This window comes from Panulirus ornatus, chromosome 68 (assembly GCF_036320965.1).
Source record: "Panulirus ornatus isolate Po-2019 chromosome 68, ASM3632096v1, whole genome shotgun sequence".
NCBI classification, from domain to species: Eukaryota; Metazoa; Arthropoda; class Malacostraca; order Decapoda; family Palinuridae; genus Panulirus; species Panulirus ornatus.
In genome coordinates this window covers 6,436,929-6,459,242 of record NC_092291.1, presented here as the reverse complement: position 1 = coordinate 6,459,242, position 22,314 = coordinate 6,436,929, and the positions used below count along the sequence as shown (strand labels likewise).

Below are 22,314 nucleotides of genomic sequence, written 5' to 3'. Positions count from 1 at the left end.
TTTCTTCTTTCACACACTTTACCAAACTCAGTCACCAGCTTCTGCAGTTTCTCACATGAATCAGCCACCAGCGCTGTATCATCAGCGAACAAGAACTGACTCACTTCCTAAGCTCTCTCATCCCCAACAGACTGCACACTTGCCCCTCTTTCCAAAACTCTTGCATTCACCTCCCTAACAACCCCATCCATAAACAAATTAAACAACCATGGAGACATCACACACCCCTGCCGCAAACCTACATTCACTGAGAACCAATCACTTTCCTCTCTTCCTACACGTACACATGCCTTACATCCTCGATAAAAACTTTTCACTGCTTCTAACAACTTGCCTCCCACACCATATATCCTTAGTACCTTTCACAGAGCATCTCTATCAACTCTATCATATGCCTTCTCCAGATCCATAAATGCTACATACAAATCCATTTGCTTTTCTAAGTATTTCTCACATACATTCTTCACAGCAAACACCTGATCCACACATCCTCTACCACTTCTGAAACCACACTGCTCTTCCCCAATCTGATGCTCTGTACATGCCTTCACCCTCTCAATCAATACCCTCCCATATAATTTACCAGGAATACTCAACAAACTTATAACTCTGTAATTTGAGCACTCACTCTTATCCCCTTTGCCTTTGTACAATGGCACTATGCAAGCATTCCGCCAATCCTCAGGCACCTCACCATGAATCATACATGCATTAAATAACCTTACCAACCAGTCAACAATACAGTCACCCCCTTTTTTAATAAATTCCACTGCAATACCATCCAAACCTGCTGCCTTGCTGGCTTTCATCTTCCGCAAAGCTTTTACTACCTCTTCTCTGTTTACCAAATCATTTTCCCTAACCCTCTCACTTTGCACACCACCTCGACCAAAACACCCTATATCTGCCACTCTATCATCAAACACATTCAACAAACCTTCAAAATACTCACTCCATCTCCTTCTCACATCACCACTACTTGTTATCACCTCCCCATTAGCCCCCTTCACTGAAGTTCCCATTTGCTCCCTTGTCTTACGCACTTTATTTACCTCCTTCCAGAACATCTTTTTATTCTCCCTAAAATTTAATGATACTCTCTCACCCCAACTCTCATTTGCCCTCTTTTTCACCTCTTGCACCTTTCTTTTATACATCTCCCACTCATTTGCATTTTTTCCCTGCAAAAATCGTCCAAATGCCTCTCTCTTCTCTTTCACTAATAATCTTATTTCTTCATCCCACCACTTACTACCCTTTCTAATCAACCCACCTCCCACGCTTCTCATGACACAAGCATCTTTTGTGCAAGCCATCACTGCTTCCCTAAATACATCCCATTCCAACCCCCACTCCCCTTACCTCCTTTGTTCTCACCTTTTTCCATTCTGTACTCAGTCTCTCCTGGTACTTCCTCACACAAGTCTCCTTCCCAAGCTCACTTACTCTCACCACTCTCTTCACCCCAACACTCTCTCTTCATTTCTGAAAACCCATACAAATCTTCACCTTCGCCTCCACAAAATAATGATAAGACATCCCTCCAGTTGCACCTCTCAACACATTAACATCCAAAAGTCTCTCGATATAGATCAATATATTTATTTATTCATTTATTTTGCTTTGTCGCTGTCTCCCATGTTAGTGAGGTAGCGCAAGGAAACAAACAAAAGAAAGGCCCAACCCACCCACATACACATGCATATACATACCTATACATCTCAATGTATACATATATATACAAACAGACATATACATATATACCCATGTACATAATTCATAGTCTGCCTTTAGTCATTCCCATCGCCACCCCACCACACATGGAATAACAACACCCTCCTCCTCATGTGTGCGAGGTAGCGCTAGGAAAAGACAACAAAGGCCCTATGCCGCAATGTTGGTTCATTTCCCTTTTCTATAGGTGTTACTTTGGTTTTTGCTCCTGAGAGCTGGATGCTCGTGTGCCCCCACCACTAGCTAGACCATGCAATGCTCAGGAAGCTGCTGCATCACATGATTACTGTGTAGCCATCAGCAATTTGAGGGTGGGCTGTTTTGATGCCTGCTTCTTTCCCTACATGTCAAAGCTATGTAGCTCTCTACCTTCTCATGTCTCTCCCTATACCTATATAAACGTGGCACATTTCCAAAGACAGGTCTATCACGTCTGAAAAAATTCATATATACTTTCCCTTTGTCTTTTCTTTTTCCACCTCTCTATTTCCATTAAGGCCCAGCCTTAATATGGACTTAACTTGGAGGTGGAAAGATGGAGTGAAAAAGATTTTGTGTGATCGGGGCCTGAACATGCAGGAGGGTGAAAGGAGGGCAAGGAATAGAGTGAATTGGAGCGATGTGGTATACCGGGGTTGACGTGCTGTCAGTGGATTGAATCAAGGCATGTGAAGCGTCTGGGGTAAACCATGGAAAGCTGTGTAGGTATGTATATTTGCGTGTGTGGACGTATGTATATACATGTGTATGGGGGTGGGTTGGGCCATTTCTTTCATCTGTTTCCTTGCGCTACCTCGCAAATGCGGGAGACAGCGGCAAAAAAAAAAAAAAAAAAAAAAAAAAACTCTTTCAAATCTTCAACTACTCTCTCTTTGCTCTCCTCTATCAGCTTCTTAATATTTTGCTTACATATTTTATATTCTATCCTTCTTTGCTGAACTTCCACTGGTGCATTCCTATCAAGCAATCTACCACATGCCATTCTCTTCTGTTCCACAGCATCTCTATTATCTTCTGTCCATCATGCATTGTCCTTTTTATTCCTGTATCTCACAACCTTGTATCCAACTACTAATTTTACAACCTTAAAACGTATTTCTCTAAACCTTTTAAACTACTCATTCACTCATGACTGCATCCCTACATTCATTGCACTTCCATCTAAGCTTTCAATTACCTTCCTTTCATACTCCTCCCTGCATTTTTTTCTGATTCATCTATTTGCTTGCCAACATTTTACCTCTCCATTCTCCCTTACACCATATACCTCCACTCCTCCCTGATCCCCATCCCCACAAGACTGCAAAATGGTCCAAGTCTCTAGAGAATCCTATCACAACTTAAAGAGTCTAGAAAGGCTTTCTTGATCTTTCATTCATTGCCACATAGTCGAACAAAGCCTTTTGCTCTTCTCCTCCATCATTCCTCATCCATGTATATCTGTGGATCATCTTGTGCTGAAAAAAGGTGTTTGCAAGGAATAAACTCCTCTCAGCACAAATGTCCACAAGATAACGTTCATTCTCATTTACTCTAGGCACTCCCCATTTACCAACTATCTCACCTATTTCATCATATCCCACTTTTATATTCATATCATCCAATATGACCACATTTCTTGCACTCTAAAAGCCATTTACACAGTCATTCAAATTCCTCCACAGAAGTTTCATTTCATCCTTACCTCGTACAGTTTTCATATTCACAGGCGCATTTACACATACACATGCCTACTTCACAGTCCCATTCATTCCTTTCATCCACTCAAGCACAGTATTTCACAAGGCAGCAAGGCTCCAAATTGGTCCAAAAACTAAAATTCACAGCACACCTCAGGTGTTTGTCTAAATTTAAAAGGATTGCCCTGATGAAGTTGAGCAATGCCTCGCCCTTCAGTTCCACTGCTAAGGGGTGCATTAATGAGGTCACCTTAAGACAGCATGATGAGATTTATATACTCTAGAAAAACCAGCAAGGTGAGATTTATATACTCTAGAAAAACTAGAGTATCCCCTTGAGGTACTGACTCTCGAACAACTTTCCCCAATTTTGAGCTTTTTCACTTTTCACAGTAGCAGCACCTCCTGACCTTATTGGTTATGATACTGCCACTTTTAGTTCCATTTTGTTACCTACCCTGAAATCACGTCCCTCCTCAAATAATTCAACCAGTCCTATATTCATTACATCTTCAACCTGAGTAACAACACCAGCAGGATATACATTTGTATTTTCAACATTCAAATTTGTTAAATTACAATTATCATCACATATAGAATATAAGTCTGACGGGTACATATTATTATCCCCATCAAGAACTCCATTTACATTTTTAGAATTTTCTGTTCTATTCATTTCAGAAACATATTCATCAACAGTTGTTCTGGAACCATACAAGTCAGCAAAAGTATGTTTAACAAGGCCAAGGGAATTATTAATCATTTCTGGTTCTGGAACTACTCTGTCTCCAGTCAAATCGTTTCATAACAACATATCCATTCCATGGATAGGAAATTCATCACTGACACCAACAACCCTCCACAAATAATTCTACCAATCCTATATCATCTACATCTTCAACGTGAGTCGTAGCTCGAGTAACAACACAAGCAGGATATACGTTAGTGTCTTCAACGTACAAATTTGTTACATTGCAATAATCATTACAAAATTAATGTACGTCTAACAGGTACATGTTAGTATCCCCATTAGAAACTCCCTTTACATCTTCAGAACTTTCTGTTCTATTCGTTTCAAGGAACAGAGTCATCAACATTTGTTTTAGGACAAAGCAAATCAACAGAATTATGCTGAACAAGGTCAAGGGGATTAAAAATAATTTTTGGTTCAGGAACTACTCTGTCTCTAACCAGATCATTTCCTAACATCATGTCCATTCCATGGAAAGGAAGTTCATTACTCACACCAACACCCCTCCTCAAATAATTCCCCCAATCCTATATCATCTACATCTTCAACTTGAGCCATAGCTCTAGTAACAACACCAGTAAGATATACATTAGCATTTTCAACATACGAATGTGGTACATTGCAATAATCAACACATACAGAATGTAAGTCTGACAGGTACATATTGATATCACCATCAGGAACTCCCTTTACATCTTCAGAACTTTCTGACCTATTTATGTTAAGAACTGAGACACAATTTGTTCTAAGACCAGACAAATCAACAGGATTATGTTCAAGGTCAAGGGGGTTATCAATCATTTTTGGATCTGGAACTACTCTGTCTCCACGCAAATCACTTCCTAACAACACGTTCATTCCATGGATAAGAGGCCTCCTCACCAGTGTACAACTCTGTGGTCTACTCTAAACTAGGCTCTGGTTAGCTCCAGTTTTCCTAAGGATCATAATTTTCCTCTTGGAACACTCCTCCAGTGATATCTTCCCATCCGTCATAAACGGTTCACAACTAACCACACACTTTTTAAGTTCACTACCCATGGTACCTCTTACCTCCCTGTAGATATTCTGAGGCTTCCTCCAAGCAACATAGCCTCTTTGACTACTTCATAATCAACACATTCAATTATGTTTAAACAAGTATATGCCTCCCTTGCTTTACCCCTGAATTTTGTCTGAACAAGAACTACCCAATCACTTTTATTCCAACCTCTCAAAGTGCCTACTTTTCAATTACTCAAAGAAATCCTCTGCCCCATCCTCTATAGACTCTGGTAAACGATTCACTCTGGGACCCAAATCATTACTAGCTTGCCTGGGACTCATCTGTGCATCAGCCTCTATCTTTTTCAACCTAATCTCTTCATCTGCTTCAATCTGCATTTTCTCAAACTAACTCAAACTCTAATCTCAAACTCTTTAACATAACACACTTGCTCATACCCATCTCTGCATCAGGTTTCACACTCTTCACCCTTCTTCCTCACCTCCTAATACCTTTAGAGATTTTAGCCCTTCCACCAAGTCTACCTGCATTTCATTCTAGTACCTAACTTTAAACAAATTTCATACACGTCTGCTATTTCGAACAACTCATCTTTAGTGCACCGGTACAAATCATGCAAGTTTGAGGACTCAACAACCTTTTTCACATAATTTCCTACCATAACTGACAATTTGATTTTGCACGCAATAAAAATAAATCACCTGACCCAACAACACAACTACTACAAAGGTTTAAACTTAACAAATATTTTTACCATTTACTTGTAGTTACAAAAGAGTATTCAACTTGGTTCACACTGGCACACTTCACTGTGTTACAATGGTACAAGACTCCAAGATGGGCCCCAATATGTTATGATCCCAACCACCTTCACTATGGCAGGTCTCGACCCAAGCTTATTTCCCAGAGAAATTGTTTTGGTTAATGCACTAGGCCATGTAGACACCACTACTTCTAAGTAAAGGTCGAGAACAACATTTCTAACATCAAACACATATAAGACTTATCACATATCATGAAGTGACTAGGTCAAGATCACTGAAATTGCACATCAAAAAATCAACAAACAATCTACTGAAAATAATGACAATACACATTATATTCCAAATACAAGATGGACACTGTCTTTTCTTCTGCAAACAATATCACTACTTTTGTCCTTCGATATAAGCATTAATCAAGGACAGATGACAAATAATACAGCAAATACAACCAGATTTATACAGAGACAATGGCTATGAACATTTAATTCCTAGCTTGTAAGGAAGAAGAGAGGGCAGATCTATGTTCCAGCAATTTAGCTCCAGCTCCTAAAATTATTATACTATCATAATAGGCACTTCTTTATACAAAAAGTAATAATTATTATTTTTATAATACTTTCATAATAATCTACATAACTTATTGCCAATGACATGATAAAGGAGTACAATACACTCCAGATTATATCATTCCCTAAATTTATAAGAGAAAATGCAATGGCATAATTTCAAGGGATACTGCACAAAACAAAAACCTTATTTTTTTTTTTTAAGATTTATTTTTTTATTTTTTTTATACTTTGTCGCTGTCTCCCGCGTTTGCGAGGTAGCGCAAGGAAACAGATGAAAGAAGAAATGGCCCAACCCCCCCCCCCCATACACATGTATATACATACGTCCACACACGCAAATATACATACCTACACAGCTTTCCCTGGTTTGCCCCAGATGCTTCACATGCCTTGATTCAATCCACTGACAGCACGTCAACCCCGGTATACCACATCACTCCAATTCACTCTATTCCTTGCCCTCCTTTCACCCTCCTGCATGTTCAGGCCCCGATCACACAAAATCTTTTTCACTCCATCTTTCCACCTCCAATTTGGTCTCCCTCTTCTCCTCGTTCCCTCCACCTCCGACACATATATCCTCTTGGTCAATCTTTCCTCACTCATTCTCTCCATGTGCCCAAACCATTTCAAAACACCCTCTTCTGCTCTCTCAACCACGCTCTTTTTATTTCCACACATCTCTCTTACCCTTACGTTATTCACTCGATCAAACCACCTCACACCACACATTGTCCTCAAACATCTCATTTCCAGCACATCCATCCTCCTGCGCACAACTCTATCCATAGCCCACGCCTTGCAACCATACAACATTGTTGGAACCACTATTCCTTCAAACATACCCATTTTTGCTTTCCGAGATAATGTTCTCGACTTCCACACATTCTTCAAGGCCCCCAGAATTTTCGCCCCCTTCCCCACCCTATGATCCACTTCCACTTCCATGGTTCCATCCGCTGCCAGATCCACTCCCAGATATCTAAAACACTTCACTTCCTCCAGTTTTTCTCCATTCAAACTCATCTCCCAATTGACTTGACCCTCAACCCTACTGTACCTAATAACCTTGCTCTTATTCACATTTACTCTTAACTTTCTTCTTCCACACACTTTACCAAACTCAGTCACCAGCTTCTGCAGTTTCTCACATGAATCAGCCACCAGCGCTGTATCATCAGCGAACAACAACTGACTCACTTCCCAAGCTCTCTCATCCCCAATAGACTTCATACTTGCCCTTCTTTCCAAAACTCTTGCATTTACCTCCCTAACAACCCCATCCATAAACAAATTTTTTTAAGATATAAAGAGAAAATACATATCTATAAGGAAAAAGATGAGATGAACTTACATTAGAAATCTGCTAATAGGTTGTAAGGTAACCTTTTTATGTCATATCTGTTATATCATTTAGTCAGAGAGTTACAGATTTATCACTTACAAAGTTGGGAAATCAGTATCTATACTACAATGCATTTCAACGTTTTTTTCTCTACTCACAGACAAGTCCTCATCGAGGCCAAGCCTTAAATGAAACAAAATAAAATAAGGCTAAGAAGATAAGTCTAAAGAAAAAGGGACAAAGTAACCTTTAAGACTTGGAAAAAGTGGAAAACATGCCTTATCAGAAGGGGCAGGTCATACCTGTTAGGAAACACATGACAAAATAAAGAGTTTCAAATATAACTAGTGTTGGGACAGACAGTGGCATTACTACTGCTTCAGTAATCATGTGCTACGATGGTTTTCCAAGTACCAAATGGTCAAGCTATTGTTGGGGGTGCAACACAAACCAGATCTCAAAAGCAGAAACTGAAGTATTACCTATTGAAAAGGGATTGCATTACAGCTACCAAAAGCTATTATTCAATCCGATTCCATGCCATGATCATACATACACAGTGAAAAATTTGTTATAGCAGAATCATATTGAAGGGGGAAAAAGAAGCAACACTCCAGCATACTAGCAAGCAGGTCAAATTTTAAGGTCACATTAGGGGAGCAAGGTTATTAGGTACAGTAGGGTTGAGGGTCAAGTCAATTGGGAGGTAAGTTTGAATGGAGAAAAACTGGAGGAAGTAAAGTGTTTTAGATATCTGGGAGTGGATCTGGCAGCGGATGGAACCATGGAAGTGGAAGTGAATCACAGGGTAGGGGAGGGGGCGAAAATCCTGGGAGCCTTGAAGAATGTGTGGAAGTCAAGAACATTATCTCGGAAAGCAAAAATGGGTATGGTTGAAGGAATAGTGGTTTCAACAATGTTGTATGGTTGCGAGGTGTGGGCTATGGATAGAGTTGTGCGCAGGAGGATGGATGTGCTGGAAATAAGATGTTTGAGGACAATGTGTGGTGTGGGGTGGTTTGATCGAGTAAGTAACGTAAGGGTAAGAGAGATGTGTGGAAGTAAAAAGAGCGTGGTTGAGAGAGCAGAAGAGGGTGTTTTGAAATGGTTTGGGCACATGGAGAGAATGAGTGAGGAAAGATTGACCAAGAGGATATATGTGTCGGAGGTGGAGGGAACGAGGAGAAGTGGGAGACCAAATTGGAGGTGGAAAGATGGAGTGAAAAAGATTTTGTGTGATCGGAGCCTGAACATGCAGGAGGGTGAAAGGAGGACAAGGAATAGAGTGAATTGGATCGATGTGGTATACCAGGTTTGACGTGCTGTCAGTGGATTGAATCAGGGCATGTGAAGCGTCTGGGGTAAACCATGGAAAGTTGTGTGGGGCCTGGATGTGGAAAGGGAGCTGTGGTTTTGGGCATTATTGCATGACAGCTAGAGACTGAGTGTGAATGAATGGGGCCTTTGTTGTCTTTTCCTAGTGCTACCTCGTACACATGAGGGGGGAGGGGGATGGTATTCCATGTGTGGCGGGGTGGCGATGGGAATGAATAAAGGCAGACAGTGTGAATTGTGTGCACGGGTATATATGTATGTGTCTGTGTGTGTATATATATGTGTATATTGAGATGTATAGGTATGTATATTTGCGTGTGTGGACGTGTATGTATATACATTGTGTATGGGGGTGGGTTGGGCCATTTCTTTCGTCTGTTTCCTTGCGCTACCTCGCAAACACGGGAGACAGCGACAAAGCAAAAAATAAAAATAAAAAATTAGGAGAGCTTGAGTTGTACTGCATTGGACTTGACTCTGTCAAGTATGCAGCATAGATCTGCCCAGATATAAGAGCAGTGCTTTACACAAGGATGATCAGTATGTTCAGAGTAACTCAGGAAAGTATTTTTGGCATTCAAATGGAACTGCTATTTTTTGGGGCAGACTTGACTGATTTTGTACTGTGGGGTTCCTAAGGCAGATATGGTGCTGAGTTGTTGAATTACAGGGCCACCAAAGAAGATGGGTATGCTGTGAAGGACTGTAAAAGGAATACTGTGTTTTAGCGGCATTGAACTTAGGTTAAGAGTACCCTAAGGGGAATGTCCAATTCTGTTTTCACAGAGGTAGTTGAGAGATGTAGACTAAGCAACTGAAGATGAAACAGACTTGAAAGAAGTGTAGGAATGCAATGCAAAGTTGACAGCAATCGAGCACATTTACATATTTGTTGAAAGAAGGCTATCTCTGATACAAAGGTATATCCATCAACAATTACTGAGAAGACCAGCCAGAGAGGAGGCTAGATGTGAAAGAGCATAATGAGAGAGAAAAGGCACACGTGGGAGCTTGATGATCAGACCTCAATGCCAAGCCATCAAAAGTTACTGACATATTATTTATGGGCCACAACATGGTATGCCCCAAGTCTCCCTGAGATGATAACAAGACATAAGAAACATGAGAAAGGATATCACCATTGGATTTTGCATTGTGAATGACACACTGATGATTTGAGGAAGACCATTTAATCCAAAATGCTTTAGTAAATAGAAGCTAAAAAGAGATCTAAAGGCTCTGGGGATATCAGTCAGAGAAACAGGATTATATATGGAAATATTAGAATGGTCAGTCCTTTTTGGGGCAGGTTGTATTAATGGGTGTTTCCAAGATGAACGAGAAATACTCCAGTTACTGAAACGATTTGCAGCCAGTCACACAAACATAAGTGCAAAGAAAAACTCAAGGTTGTGAAGAAGGAAGTAATGATGTGTGTCCTACCTCTACAGTGGGATGACAGCTATTAATCAGAAAGTATTGCAACAGTGGTTGATATTTTTAATCTCTCCAAGTTACAGGAACATCATCTGTCCTGTATCTTTGAGTAACCCATGTATCACTCATTGGGGTTGTAATACCTGATTCATACATTAGTAGCCCAGCTTGAGCTATCATGGCCCCATTATCTATACAAAAGCTTTCATCTGTTGCATACAGCTTTGCTCCCCGTTCCTCACACATTTTACCCATCATCTCCTGTAGTCTTTTGTTACACCCAACACCTCCACAGATAAGAACCTCTTGAGATCCACAATGAGCCATTGCCCGTTCTGTTGTTTCTACTAACATAGCAAAGACAGTTTCCTGTAATGAAAAACAAAGATCTGCTTTGGTGTATTTTCCAGTTTTCAGCAGCTTATCTGCACGTTCCTCAAGGTAAGAAAGTATACCAGAAAATGAAACATCCATACCTTTAACACAATATGGGAGAGGGAGGTACTGTTTTCCTTTCTGAGCCATCTGCTCAATATTAAACCCTGGACTTGGGTCATTGGAAAGCATCAGAATCCTTGCAAACCTATCCAAACAATTTCCAACAGCAATGTCAATAGTTTCACCAAAAATTCTGTATTTCCTTTCCAGGTAAGCAATTATCTGTGTGTTACCCCCACTCACATACAGAACAGTAGGGTTTTCTGCTCCAGTAACAAGCCTTCCCATTTCAATATGTCCTATACAATGGTTGACGGCAACAAGAGGTTTGTTCCACAGTTGTGCAATGGTTCTAGCCACCACAGCAACACTTATGAGGGGTGCAGCCATCCCTGGGCCCTTGGTATAAGCAACTGCATCAATTTGTTCTGGGGTAACATTTGCTTCTGCCAGTGCTTGTTGAAGAACAGTCAGCACATGGGCCTGTCATAAATAAACAAGTGAATTTTCAGTACCACAACAGCTATTGAAGAGGGCTTGATTATTACAGTAGCTATATGAGAAGCAACAGCCAGGTCTTTAAAAAATCAAAGCTACATCAAAACAAAAAGCTCTAACAAATCAGGTCACTACCTTTAATCAGATGGTAATCTATTATCATCATCATTATTATTATTACTATCATTATCATTATTATTAATATTATTATTATTATTATTATAATTATTATAATCATTATTATCAATATCACCTTCATCATTACTATTATAATTATAATCATTATCATTATTACAACACTTTTATCATTACTATACTTATCATTATCATAATTACCATTATCATTTTTTTTTCATTTTACTATACTTTGTCGCTGTCTCTCACATTAGTGAGGTAGCGCAAAGAAACGGACGAAAGAATGGCCCAACCCACCCACATACACATGTATATACATACACGTCCACACACACATATACATACCTATACATCTCAACATATACATATATATATACACACACAGACATACACATATATACACATGTACATAATTCACACTTTCTGCCCTTATTCATTCCCATCGCCACCCCGCCACACATGAAATGACAACCCCCTTCCCCCGCATGTGCGCGAGGTAGTGCTAGGAAACGACAACAAAGGCCACATGCGTTCATTCTCAGTCTCTAGCTGTCATGTATAATGCACCGAAACCACAGCTCCCTTTCCACATCCAGTTCCCACAAAACTTTCCATCGTTTACCCCAGACGCTTCACATGCCCTGGTTCAATCCATTGACAGCACGTCAACCCCGGTATACCACATTGTTCCAACTCACTCTATTCCTTGCATGCCTTTCACCCTCCTGCATGTTCAGGCCCCAATCACACAAAATCTTTTTCACTCCACCTTTCCACTTCCAATTTGGTCTCCCACTTCTCCTCGTTCCCTCCACCTCTGACACATATATCCTCTTTGTCAATCTTTCCTCATTCATTCTCTCTATGTGTCCAAACCATATCAAAACACCCTCTTCTGCTTTCTCAACCACACTCTTTTTATTACCACACATCTCTCTTACCCTTTCATTACCCACTCGATCAAACCACCTAACACCACATACTGTCCTCAAACATCTCATTTCCAGCACATCCACCCTCCTCCGCACAACTCTATCTATAGCCCATGCCTCGCAACCATATAACATTGTTGGAACCACTATTCCTTCAAACATACCCATTTTTGCTTTCCAAGATAACATTCTCGACTTCCACACATTTTTCATCACTCCTAGAACTTTCGCCCCCTCCTCCACCCTATGATTCACTTCCTCTTCCATGGTTCCATTCGCTGCCAAATCCACTCCCAGATATCTAAAGTACTTCACTTCCTCTAGTTTTTCTCCATTCAAACTTACCACCCAATTGACATGTCCCTCAACCCTACTGTACCTAATAACCTTGCTCTCATTCACATTCACTCTCAGCTTTCTTCTTTCACACACTTTACCAAACTCAGTCACCAGCTTCTGCAGTTTCTCACACGAATCAGCCACCAGTGCTGTATCATCAGCGAACAACTCACTCCCTTCCCAAGCTCTCTCATCCACAACTGACTGCATACTTGCCCCTCTTTCCAAAACTCTTGCATTCACCTCCCTAACAACCCCATCCATAAATAAATTACACAACCATGGAGACATCACACATCCCTGCCGCAAACCAACATTCACTGAGAACCAATTACTTTCCTCTCTTCCCACTCGTACACATGCCTTACATCCTCGATAAAAACTTTTCACTGCTTCTAACTTGCCTCCTACACCATATATTCTTTATACCTACCACAGAGCATCTCTATCAACTCTATCATATGCATCTCCAGATACATAAATGCTACATACAAATTCATTTGCTTTTCAAAGTATTTCTCACATACATTCTTCAAAGCAAACACCTGATCCACACATCCTCTACCACTTCTGAAACCACACTGCTTTTCCCCAATCTGATGCTCTGTACATGCCTTCACCCTCTCAATCAATACCCTCCCATATAATTTCCCAGGAATACTCAACAAACTTATGCCCCTGTAATTTGAGCACTCACTTTTATCCCCTCTGCCTTTGTACAATGGCAATATGCAAGCATTCCACCAATCTTTAGGCACCTCACCATGAGTCATACATACAGTGAATAACCTTACCAACCAGTCAACAATACAGTCACCTCCTTTTTTAATGAATTCCACTGCAATACCATCCAAACCCACTGCCTTATATTATCATATAAACCCAAAATCCTTTTTGTTAACACAGCCTTGCTAAAGATAACTTTTCACTAGCAGCATAACCACAAATAGTGGAGGTTGGTAATACCTGGTACTCAGATGAACCACATAAATGTTTTAAGGCACTGAGACATTTCTTATGACAAACATTAATGTTCTAAAGTTCTGTGACTTCTGAGATGACCAGAATATAATATAATTACATAATTTTTCAAAAGAAGAGTGGGACTGAAAGCCCTTTAGCCTTAATGCATTAATTCTCACTTGCACATGCTCATGAAGGCAATCTTTGTCATGCACAGTATCTATGTATCTTACTGCAGTCAATCATAAATCCTTCACATATAGGTTATATTCTTCAACAAGCATTCTTTTAGCATTATTATTGGTCTCTAGAGTTTCGATAATGTGGAGATTGTCAATGACTAAAAAATCACAAAAGCTTTAGTATATGCCACTCTTACCTCTACAGGGTAAGGTTTCTTTAATTCTACTCTAAATATGGGAATCATCTCCCACAGTGTGTACAAATGATAAATCAAATAAATGTAGTATTCAAAGACTATTTTTCACTTAAAATCTCACCTGGTGATGTCTTGCAGTGTCATGAGGGATGAACCCTTGTCCAGGTGGTGTAACATATGTGCGACGAGGGTTGGATAATACCTTTCCATCTTCCACTATTCCTATACCAATCTTATTAGCACTTCCCTCCAGGCCAATTACCATTACCATCTTTAACCTGCAAACAAAAATATGAGATGATTCCAAAAGGAGAGAATGAGTGAGGAAAGATTAACAAAGAGGATATATGTGTCAGAGGTGGAGGGAACGAGAAGTGGGAGACCAAATTGGAGGTGGAAGGATGGAGTAAAAAAAATTTTGAGCAATCAGGGCCCAAACATACAGGAGGGTGAAAGGCATGCAAGGAATATAGTGGATTGGAACGATGTGGCATACCAAGGTCGAAGTGCTGTAAGTGGATTAACCATGTGAAGCATCTGGGATAAACCATGGAAAGCTTTGTGGGGCCTGGATGTGGAAAGGGAGCTGTGGTTTCGGTGCATTAAACATGACAGATAGAGACTGAGTGTGAACTAATGTGACCTTGTTGTCTTTTCCTAGTGCTACCTCACATGCGCGCGGGGGAAGGGGGTGCCATTTCATGTGTGGCAGGGTGGCGACGGGAATGGATGAAGGCAGCAAGTATGGATATGTACATGTGTATATATGTATATGTCTGTGTATGTATATGTATGTATATGTTGAAATGTATAGGTATGTACATGTGCGTGTGTGGCATTTATTCATATACATGTGTATGTGAGTGGGTTGGGCCATTCTTTCGTCTGTTTCTTTGCGCTACCTCGCTAACGCGGGAGACAGCAACTAAGTATGATATAAAAATATATATATATAAAAAGATGTTTTGGAAGGAAGTAAATAAAGTGCATAAGACAAGGGAACAAATGGAAACTTCAGTGAAGGGTGCTAATGGGGAGCTGATAACAAGTAGAGGTAATGTGAGAAGGAGATGGAGTGAGTATTTTGAAGGTTTGTTGAATGTGTTTGATGATAGAATGGCAGATACAGGGTGTTTTGGTCGAGGTGGTGTGCAGAGTGAGAGGGTTAGGGAGAATGATTGGTAAAGAGAGAAGAGGTAGTAAAAGCTTTGTGGAAGATGAAAGCTGGCAAGGCAGCGGGTTTGGATGGTATTGCAGTGAAATTTATTAAAAAAGGGGATGACTGTATTGTTGACTGGTTGGTAAGGTTATTTAATGTATGTATGACTCATGGTGAGGTGCCTGAGGATTGGAGGATTGCTTGCATAGTGCCATTGTACAAAGGCAAAGGAGATAAAAGCGAGTGCTCAAATTACAGAGGTACAAGTCTGTTGAGTACTCCTGGGAAATCATATGGGAGGGTATTGATTGAGAGGGTGAAGGCATGTACAGAGCATCAGATTGGGGAAGAACAGTGTGGTTTCAGAAGTGGCAGAGGATGTGTGGATCAGGTGTTTGCTTTGAAGAACGTATGTGAGAAATACTTAGAAAAGCAAATGGATTTGTATGTAGTTTTTATGAATCTGGAGAAGGCATATGATAGAGTTGATAGAGATGCTCTGTGGAAGGTATTAAGAATATATGGTGTGGGAGGAAAGTTGTTAGAAGCAGTGAAAAGTTTTTATCAAGGATGTAAGGCATGTGTACGAGTGGGAAGAGAGGAAAGTGATTGGTTCTCAGCGAATGTAGGTTTGTGGCAGGGGTGTGTGATGTCTCCATGGTTGTTTAATTTGTTTATGGAAGGGGTTCTTAGGGTGGTGAATGCAAGAGTTTTGGAAAGAGGGGCAAGTATGCAGTCTGTTGTGCATGAGAGAGCTTGGGAAGTGAGTCAGTTGTTGTTCGCTGATGATACAGCACTGGTGGCTGATTCATGTGAGAAACTGCAGAAGCTGGTGACTGAGTTTGGTAAAGTGTGTGAAAGAAGAAAGCTGAGAGTAAATGTGAATAAGAGCAAGGTTATTAGGTACAGCAGGGTTGAGGGACAAGTCAATTGGGAGGTAAGTTTGAATGGAGAAAAACTGGAGGAAGAAGTGTTTTAGATATCTAGGAGTGGATTTGGCAGCGGATGGAACCGTGGAAGAGGAAGTGAATCATGGGGTGGAGGAGGGGGTGAAAGTTCTGGGAGCATTGAAGAATGTGTGGAAGTCAGGAACATTATCGTGGAATGCAAAAATGGGTATGTTCGAAGGAATAGTGGTTCCAACAATGTTATATGGTTGTGAGGCGTGGGCTATAGATAGAGTTGTGCGGAGGGTGGTAGTTGTGCTGGAAATGAGGTGCTTGAGGACAATATGTGGTGTGAGGTGGTTTGATCAAGTAAGTAACAATAGGGTAAGAGAGATATGTGGTAATAAAAAGAGTGTGGTTGAGAGAGCAGAAGAGAGTGTTTTAAATGGTTTGGTCACATGGAGAGAATGAGTGAGGAAAGATTGACCAAGAGGATATATGTGTCAGAGGTGGAGGGAATGAGGTGAAGTGGGAGACCAAATTGGATGTGGAAAGATGGAGTGAAAAAGATTTTGAGTGATCGGGGCCTGAACATGCAGGAGGGTGAAAGGCGTGAAAGGAATAGAGGAAATTGGAATGATGTGGCATACCAAGGTCGATGTGCTGTCAATGGATTGAACCAGGGCATGTGCAGCGTCTGGGGTAAACCATGGAAAGTTCTGTTTGGCTTGGATGTGGAAAGGGAGCTGTGGTTTTGGTGCATTATTACATAACAGCTAGAGAATGAGTGTGAACAAATGTCCTCAAACATCTCATTTCCAAAACATCCACCCTCCTCTGCACAACCCTATCTATAGGCCAAGCCTCGCAACTATATAACGTTGTTGGAATCACCATTCCTTCAAACATACCCATTTTTTGCTTTCTGAGACAATGTTCTCGCCTTCCACACACTTTTCAACGCTCCCAGAACTTTCGCCCCCTACGCCACCCTGTGACTCATTCCCGCTTCCATGGTTCCATCCGCAGCCAAATACACACCCAGATATCTAAAACACTTCTTCCTCCTGTTTTTCTCTATTCAAACTTACATGCCATTGACTTGTCCCTCAACCATACTGTATCTAATAACCTTGCTCTTATTCACATTTGCTCTCAGCTTTCTTCTTTCACACACTTTACCAAACTCAGTCACCAGCTTCTGCAGTTTCTCACCCGAATCAGCCACCTGCACTGTATCATCAGCGAACAACAACTGACTCACTTCCCAAGCCCTCTCATCCACAACAGACTGCATACTTGCCCCTCTCTCCAAAACTCTTGCATTCACCTCCCTAACTGCCATTCACTGAGAACCAATCACTTTCCTCTCTTCCTACACATACACATGCCTTATATCCTTGATAAAAACTTTTCACTGCTTCTAACAGCTTGCCTCCCACACCATATACTCTTAATACCTTCCACAGAGCATCTCTATCAACTCTATCATATGCCTTCTCCAGATCCATAAATGCTATAAACAAATCCATTTGTTTTTCTAAGTATTTCTCACATACATTCTTCAAAGCAAACACCTGATCCACACATCCTCTACCACTTCTGAAACCACATTGCTCTTCCCCAATCTGATATTCTGTACATGCCTTCACCCTCTCAATCAATACCCTCCCATATAATTTCCCAGGAATACTCAACAAACTTATACCTCTGTAATTTGAGCACTTGCCTTTATCCCCTTTGCCTTTGTACAATGGCACTATGCAAGCATTCCGCCAATCCTCGGGCACTTCATCATGAGTCATACATACACTGAATATCCTCACCAATAAGTCAACAACACAGCCACCCCCTTTTTTGATAAATTCCACTGCAATGCCATCCAAACCCGCTGCCTTGCCGGCTTTCATCTTCCGCAAAGCTTCCACTGCCTCTTCACTGTTCACCAAATCATTCTCCATGACCCTCTCTCTTTGCACACCACCTCAACTAAAACACCCTATATCTGCCACTCTATCATCTAATACGTTCAACAAACCTTCAACATACTCACTCCATCTCCTTACATCACCACTACTTGTTATTACCTAACCATTAGCCCCGTTCACTGATGTTCCATTCGTTCTCTTGTCATACGCACTCTATTTACCTCCTTCCAAAACATCTTTTTATTCTCCCTAAGATTTAATGATACTCTCTCACCCCAACTCTCATTTGCCCTCTTTTTCACCTCTTGCACCTTTCTCTTGACCTCCTGCCTCTTTCTTTTATACATCTCCCAGTCATTTGCTTTATTTCCCTGCAAAAATCGTCCAAATGTCTCTCTCTCTTCTCTTTCACTAATAATCTTACTTCTTCATCCCACCACTCACTACCCTTTCTAATCTGCCTACCTCCCACGCCTCTCATGCCACAAGCATCTTTTGTGAAAGCCATCATTGCTTCCCTAAATACATCCCATTCCTCCCCACTCCCCTTACGTCATTTGCTCTCACTTTTTTCTATTCTGCACTCACTCTCTCCTGGTACTTCCTCACACAAGTCTATTTCCCAAGCTCACTTACTCTCACCACTCTCTTCACCCCAACATCCTATCTTCTTTTCTGAAAACCTCAACAAATCTTCACCTACGCCTCCACAAGATATGATCAGACATCCCTCCAGTTGCACCTCTCAGCACATTAATATCCCAAAGTCTCTCTTTCATGCACCTATAAATCAACATGGTATTCCCAATCATCTGTCCCTTTTCAGCAGACAAATCTACAAGCTCTCCACCATTTACATTTACAACACTGAACACCCCATGTACACCAATTACTCCCTCAACTGCCACATTACTCCCCTTTGCATTCAAATCACCCATCACTATAACCTGGTCTCGTACATCAAAACTGCTAGCACACTCATTCAGCTGTTCCCCAAACTCTAACCTCTCATGATCTTTCTTCTCATGCCCAGGTGCATAGGCACCAATAATCACCCATCTCTCTCCACCCACTTTCAGTTTTACCCATATCAATCTAGAGTTTACTTTCTTACACTCTATCACATACTCCCACAACTCCTGTTTCTGGAGTAGTGCTACTCCTTCCTTTGCTCTTGTCCTCTCACCAACCCCTAACTTTACTCCCCAAACATTCCTAAACCACTCTTCCCCGTTATATCATATACTATTATATCATACTTGTCTCTTGTCTCCCATGTTACCCCAACCCACCCACATACACATGTATACAAATACATGTCCACACATACACATATACATACTTATACATTTCAACGTATACATACATATACATACATAAGTACATAATTCATACTTTCCGCCTTTATTAATAACCGTCGCCACCCCGCCATACATGAAATGACACCCCCTCCCCCCGCATGTGCACAAGGTAGCACTAGGAAAAGACAACAAAGGCCACATTCGTTCACACTCAGTCTCTGCTGTCATGTATAATGCACCAAAACCACAGCTCCCTTTCCACATACAGGCCCCACAAAACTTTCCATGGTTTACCCCAGACGCCTCATATGCCCTGGTTCTATCCATTGACAGCACGTCGACCCCAGTACACCACAACATTCCAATTCACTCCATTTCCTGCACGCCCCCCACCCTCCTGCATCTCCAGGCCCCCATCGCTCAAAATCTCTTTCACTCAGTCCCTCCACCTCCAATCCGGTCTCCCACTTCTCGTCCCCTCCATCTCTGACACATATATCCTCTTTGCCAATCTTTCTCCACTCATTCTCTCAATGTGACCAAACCACCTCAACACAGCCTCTTCTGCTCTCTCAACCACACTCTCCCTATTACCACACATATCTCCCACCCTTTCACCACTAACTCTCGATCAAACCACCTCACACCACATACTGTCCTCAAACATCTCACTTCCAACACATCCACCCACCTCTGCACAACCCTATCTATAGCCCACACCCCGCAACCACACACCATTGTTGGAACTACGATTCCTTCAAATATACCCACATCTGCTCCCCGAGATAATGTTTCCGCCCTACACACACACTCCCAGAACCTTGGCCCCCTCACCCAACTCGTGACTCACTTCCGCTTCCATGGTTCCATCCGCTACCAAATCCACTCCCAGATACCTAAAACACTTCACTTCCTCCAGCCTTTCTCCATTCAAACCCACTTCCCAATTGACCTGTCCCTCAACCCCACCGTATCCAACGACCCTGCTCCTATTCACATTCACTCTTAACTCCCTTCCCTCACACAACACTACCAAACTCAGTCACCAGCCTCTGCAGTATCTCACCCGAATCAGTCACCAGTCTTCCCATTTATATATATATATATATATATATATATATATATATATATATATAGTGATGGGTGATTTGAATGCAAAGGTGAGTAATGTGGCAGTTGAGGGAATAATTGGTATACATGGGGTGTTCAGTGTTGTAAATGGAAATGGTGAAGAGCTTGTAGATTTATGTGCTGAAAAAGGACTGATGATTGGGAATACCTGGTTTAAAAAGCGAGATATACATAAGTATACTTATGTAAGTAGGAGAGATGGCCAAAGAGCGTTATTGGATTACGTGTTAATTGACAGGCATGCGAAAGAGAGACTTTTGGATGTTAATGTGCTGAGAGGTGCAACTGGAGGGATGTCTGATCATTATCTTGTGGAGGCTAACGTGAAGATTTGTATGGGTTTTCAGAAAAGAAGAGTGAATGTTGGGGTGAAGAGGGTGGTGAGAGTAAGTGAGCTTGAGAAGGAGACCTGTGTGAGGAAGTACCAGGAGAGACTGAGTACAGAATGGAAAAAGGTGAGAACAATGGAAGCAAGGCGAGTGGGGGAGGAATGGGATGTATTTAGGGAATCAGTGATGGATTGCACAAAAGATGCTTGTGGCATGAGAAGAGTGGGAGGTGGGTTGATTAGAAAGGGTAGTGAGTGGTGGGATGAAGAAGTAAGAGTATTAGTGAAAGAGAAGAGAGAGGCATTTGGACGATTTTTGCAGGAAAAAAATGCAATTGAGTGGGAGATGTATAAAAGAAAGAGACAGGAGGTCAAGAGAAAGGTGCAAGAGGTGAAAAAAAGGGCAAATGAGAGTTGGGGTGAGAGAGTATCATTAAATTTTAGGGAGAATAAAAAGATGTTCTGGAAGGAGGTAAATAAAGTGCGTAAGACAAGGGAGCAAATGGGAACTTCAGTGAAGGGCGCAAATGGGGAGGTGATAACAAGTAGTGGTGATGTGAGAAGGAGATGGAGTGAGTATTTTGAAGGTTTGTTGAATGTGTTTGATGATAGAGTGGCAGATATAGGGTGTTTTGGTCGAGGTGGTGTGCAAAGTGAGAGGGTTAGGGAAAATGATTTGGTAAACAGAGAAGAGGTAGTGAAAGCTTTGCGGAAGATGAAAGCCGGCAAGGCAGCAGGTTTGAATGGTATTGCAGTGGAATTTATTAAAAAAGGGGGTGACTGTATTGTTGACTGGTTGGTAAGGTTATATAATGTATGTATGACTCATGGTGAGGTGCCTGAGGATTGGCAGAATGCGTGCATAGTGCCATTGTACAAATGCAAAGGGGATAAGAGTGAGTGCTCAAATTACAGAGGTATAAGTTTGTTGAGTATTCCTGGTAAATCATATGGGAGGGTATTGATTGAGAGGGTGAAGGCATGTACAGAGCATCAGATTGGGGAAGAGCAGTGTGGTTTCAGAAGTGGTAGAGGATGTGTGGATCAGGTGTTTGCTTTGAGGAATGTATGTGAGAAATACTTAGAAAAGCAAATGGATTTGTATGTAGCATTTATGGATCTGGAGAAGGCATATGATAGAGTTGATAGAGATGCTCTGTGGAAGGTATCAAGAATATATGGTGTGGGAGGAAAGTTGTTAGAAGCAGTGAAAAGTTTTTATCGAGGATGTAAGGCATGTGTACGTGTAGGAAGAGAGGAAAGTGATTGGTTCTCA

The 22,314-nt window shown here is 41.3% G+C and overlaps 1 protein-coding gene across 2 annotated transcripts in view; it reads right to left on the bottom strand.

Annotated features, from left to right (window-relative positions):
• Nucleotides 1–22,314, bottom strand: part of Tcs3 (Probable tRNA N6-adenosine threonylcarbamoyltransferase Tcs3) — a 40,522-nt gene continuing 18,208 nt past the window's right edge. For both annotated transcript variants that reach the window (XM_071659808.1, XM_071659809.1), the window contains exons 2-3: nt 14,426–14,582; nt 1–11,541 (exon numbers count right to left, since the gene is read on the bottom strand). In XM_071659808.1, coding sequence (XP_071515909.1) covers nt 10,684–11,541; nt 14,426–14,575 — 1,008 coding nt within the window. In that variant the 5' untranslated portion in view covers nt 14,576–14,582 and the 3' untranslated portion in view covers nt 1–10,683. The remainder of the gene's footprint in view (nt 11,542–14,425; nt 14,583–22,314) is intronic.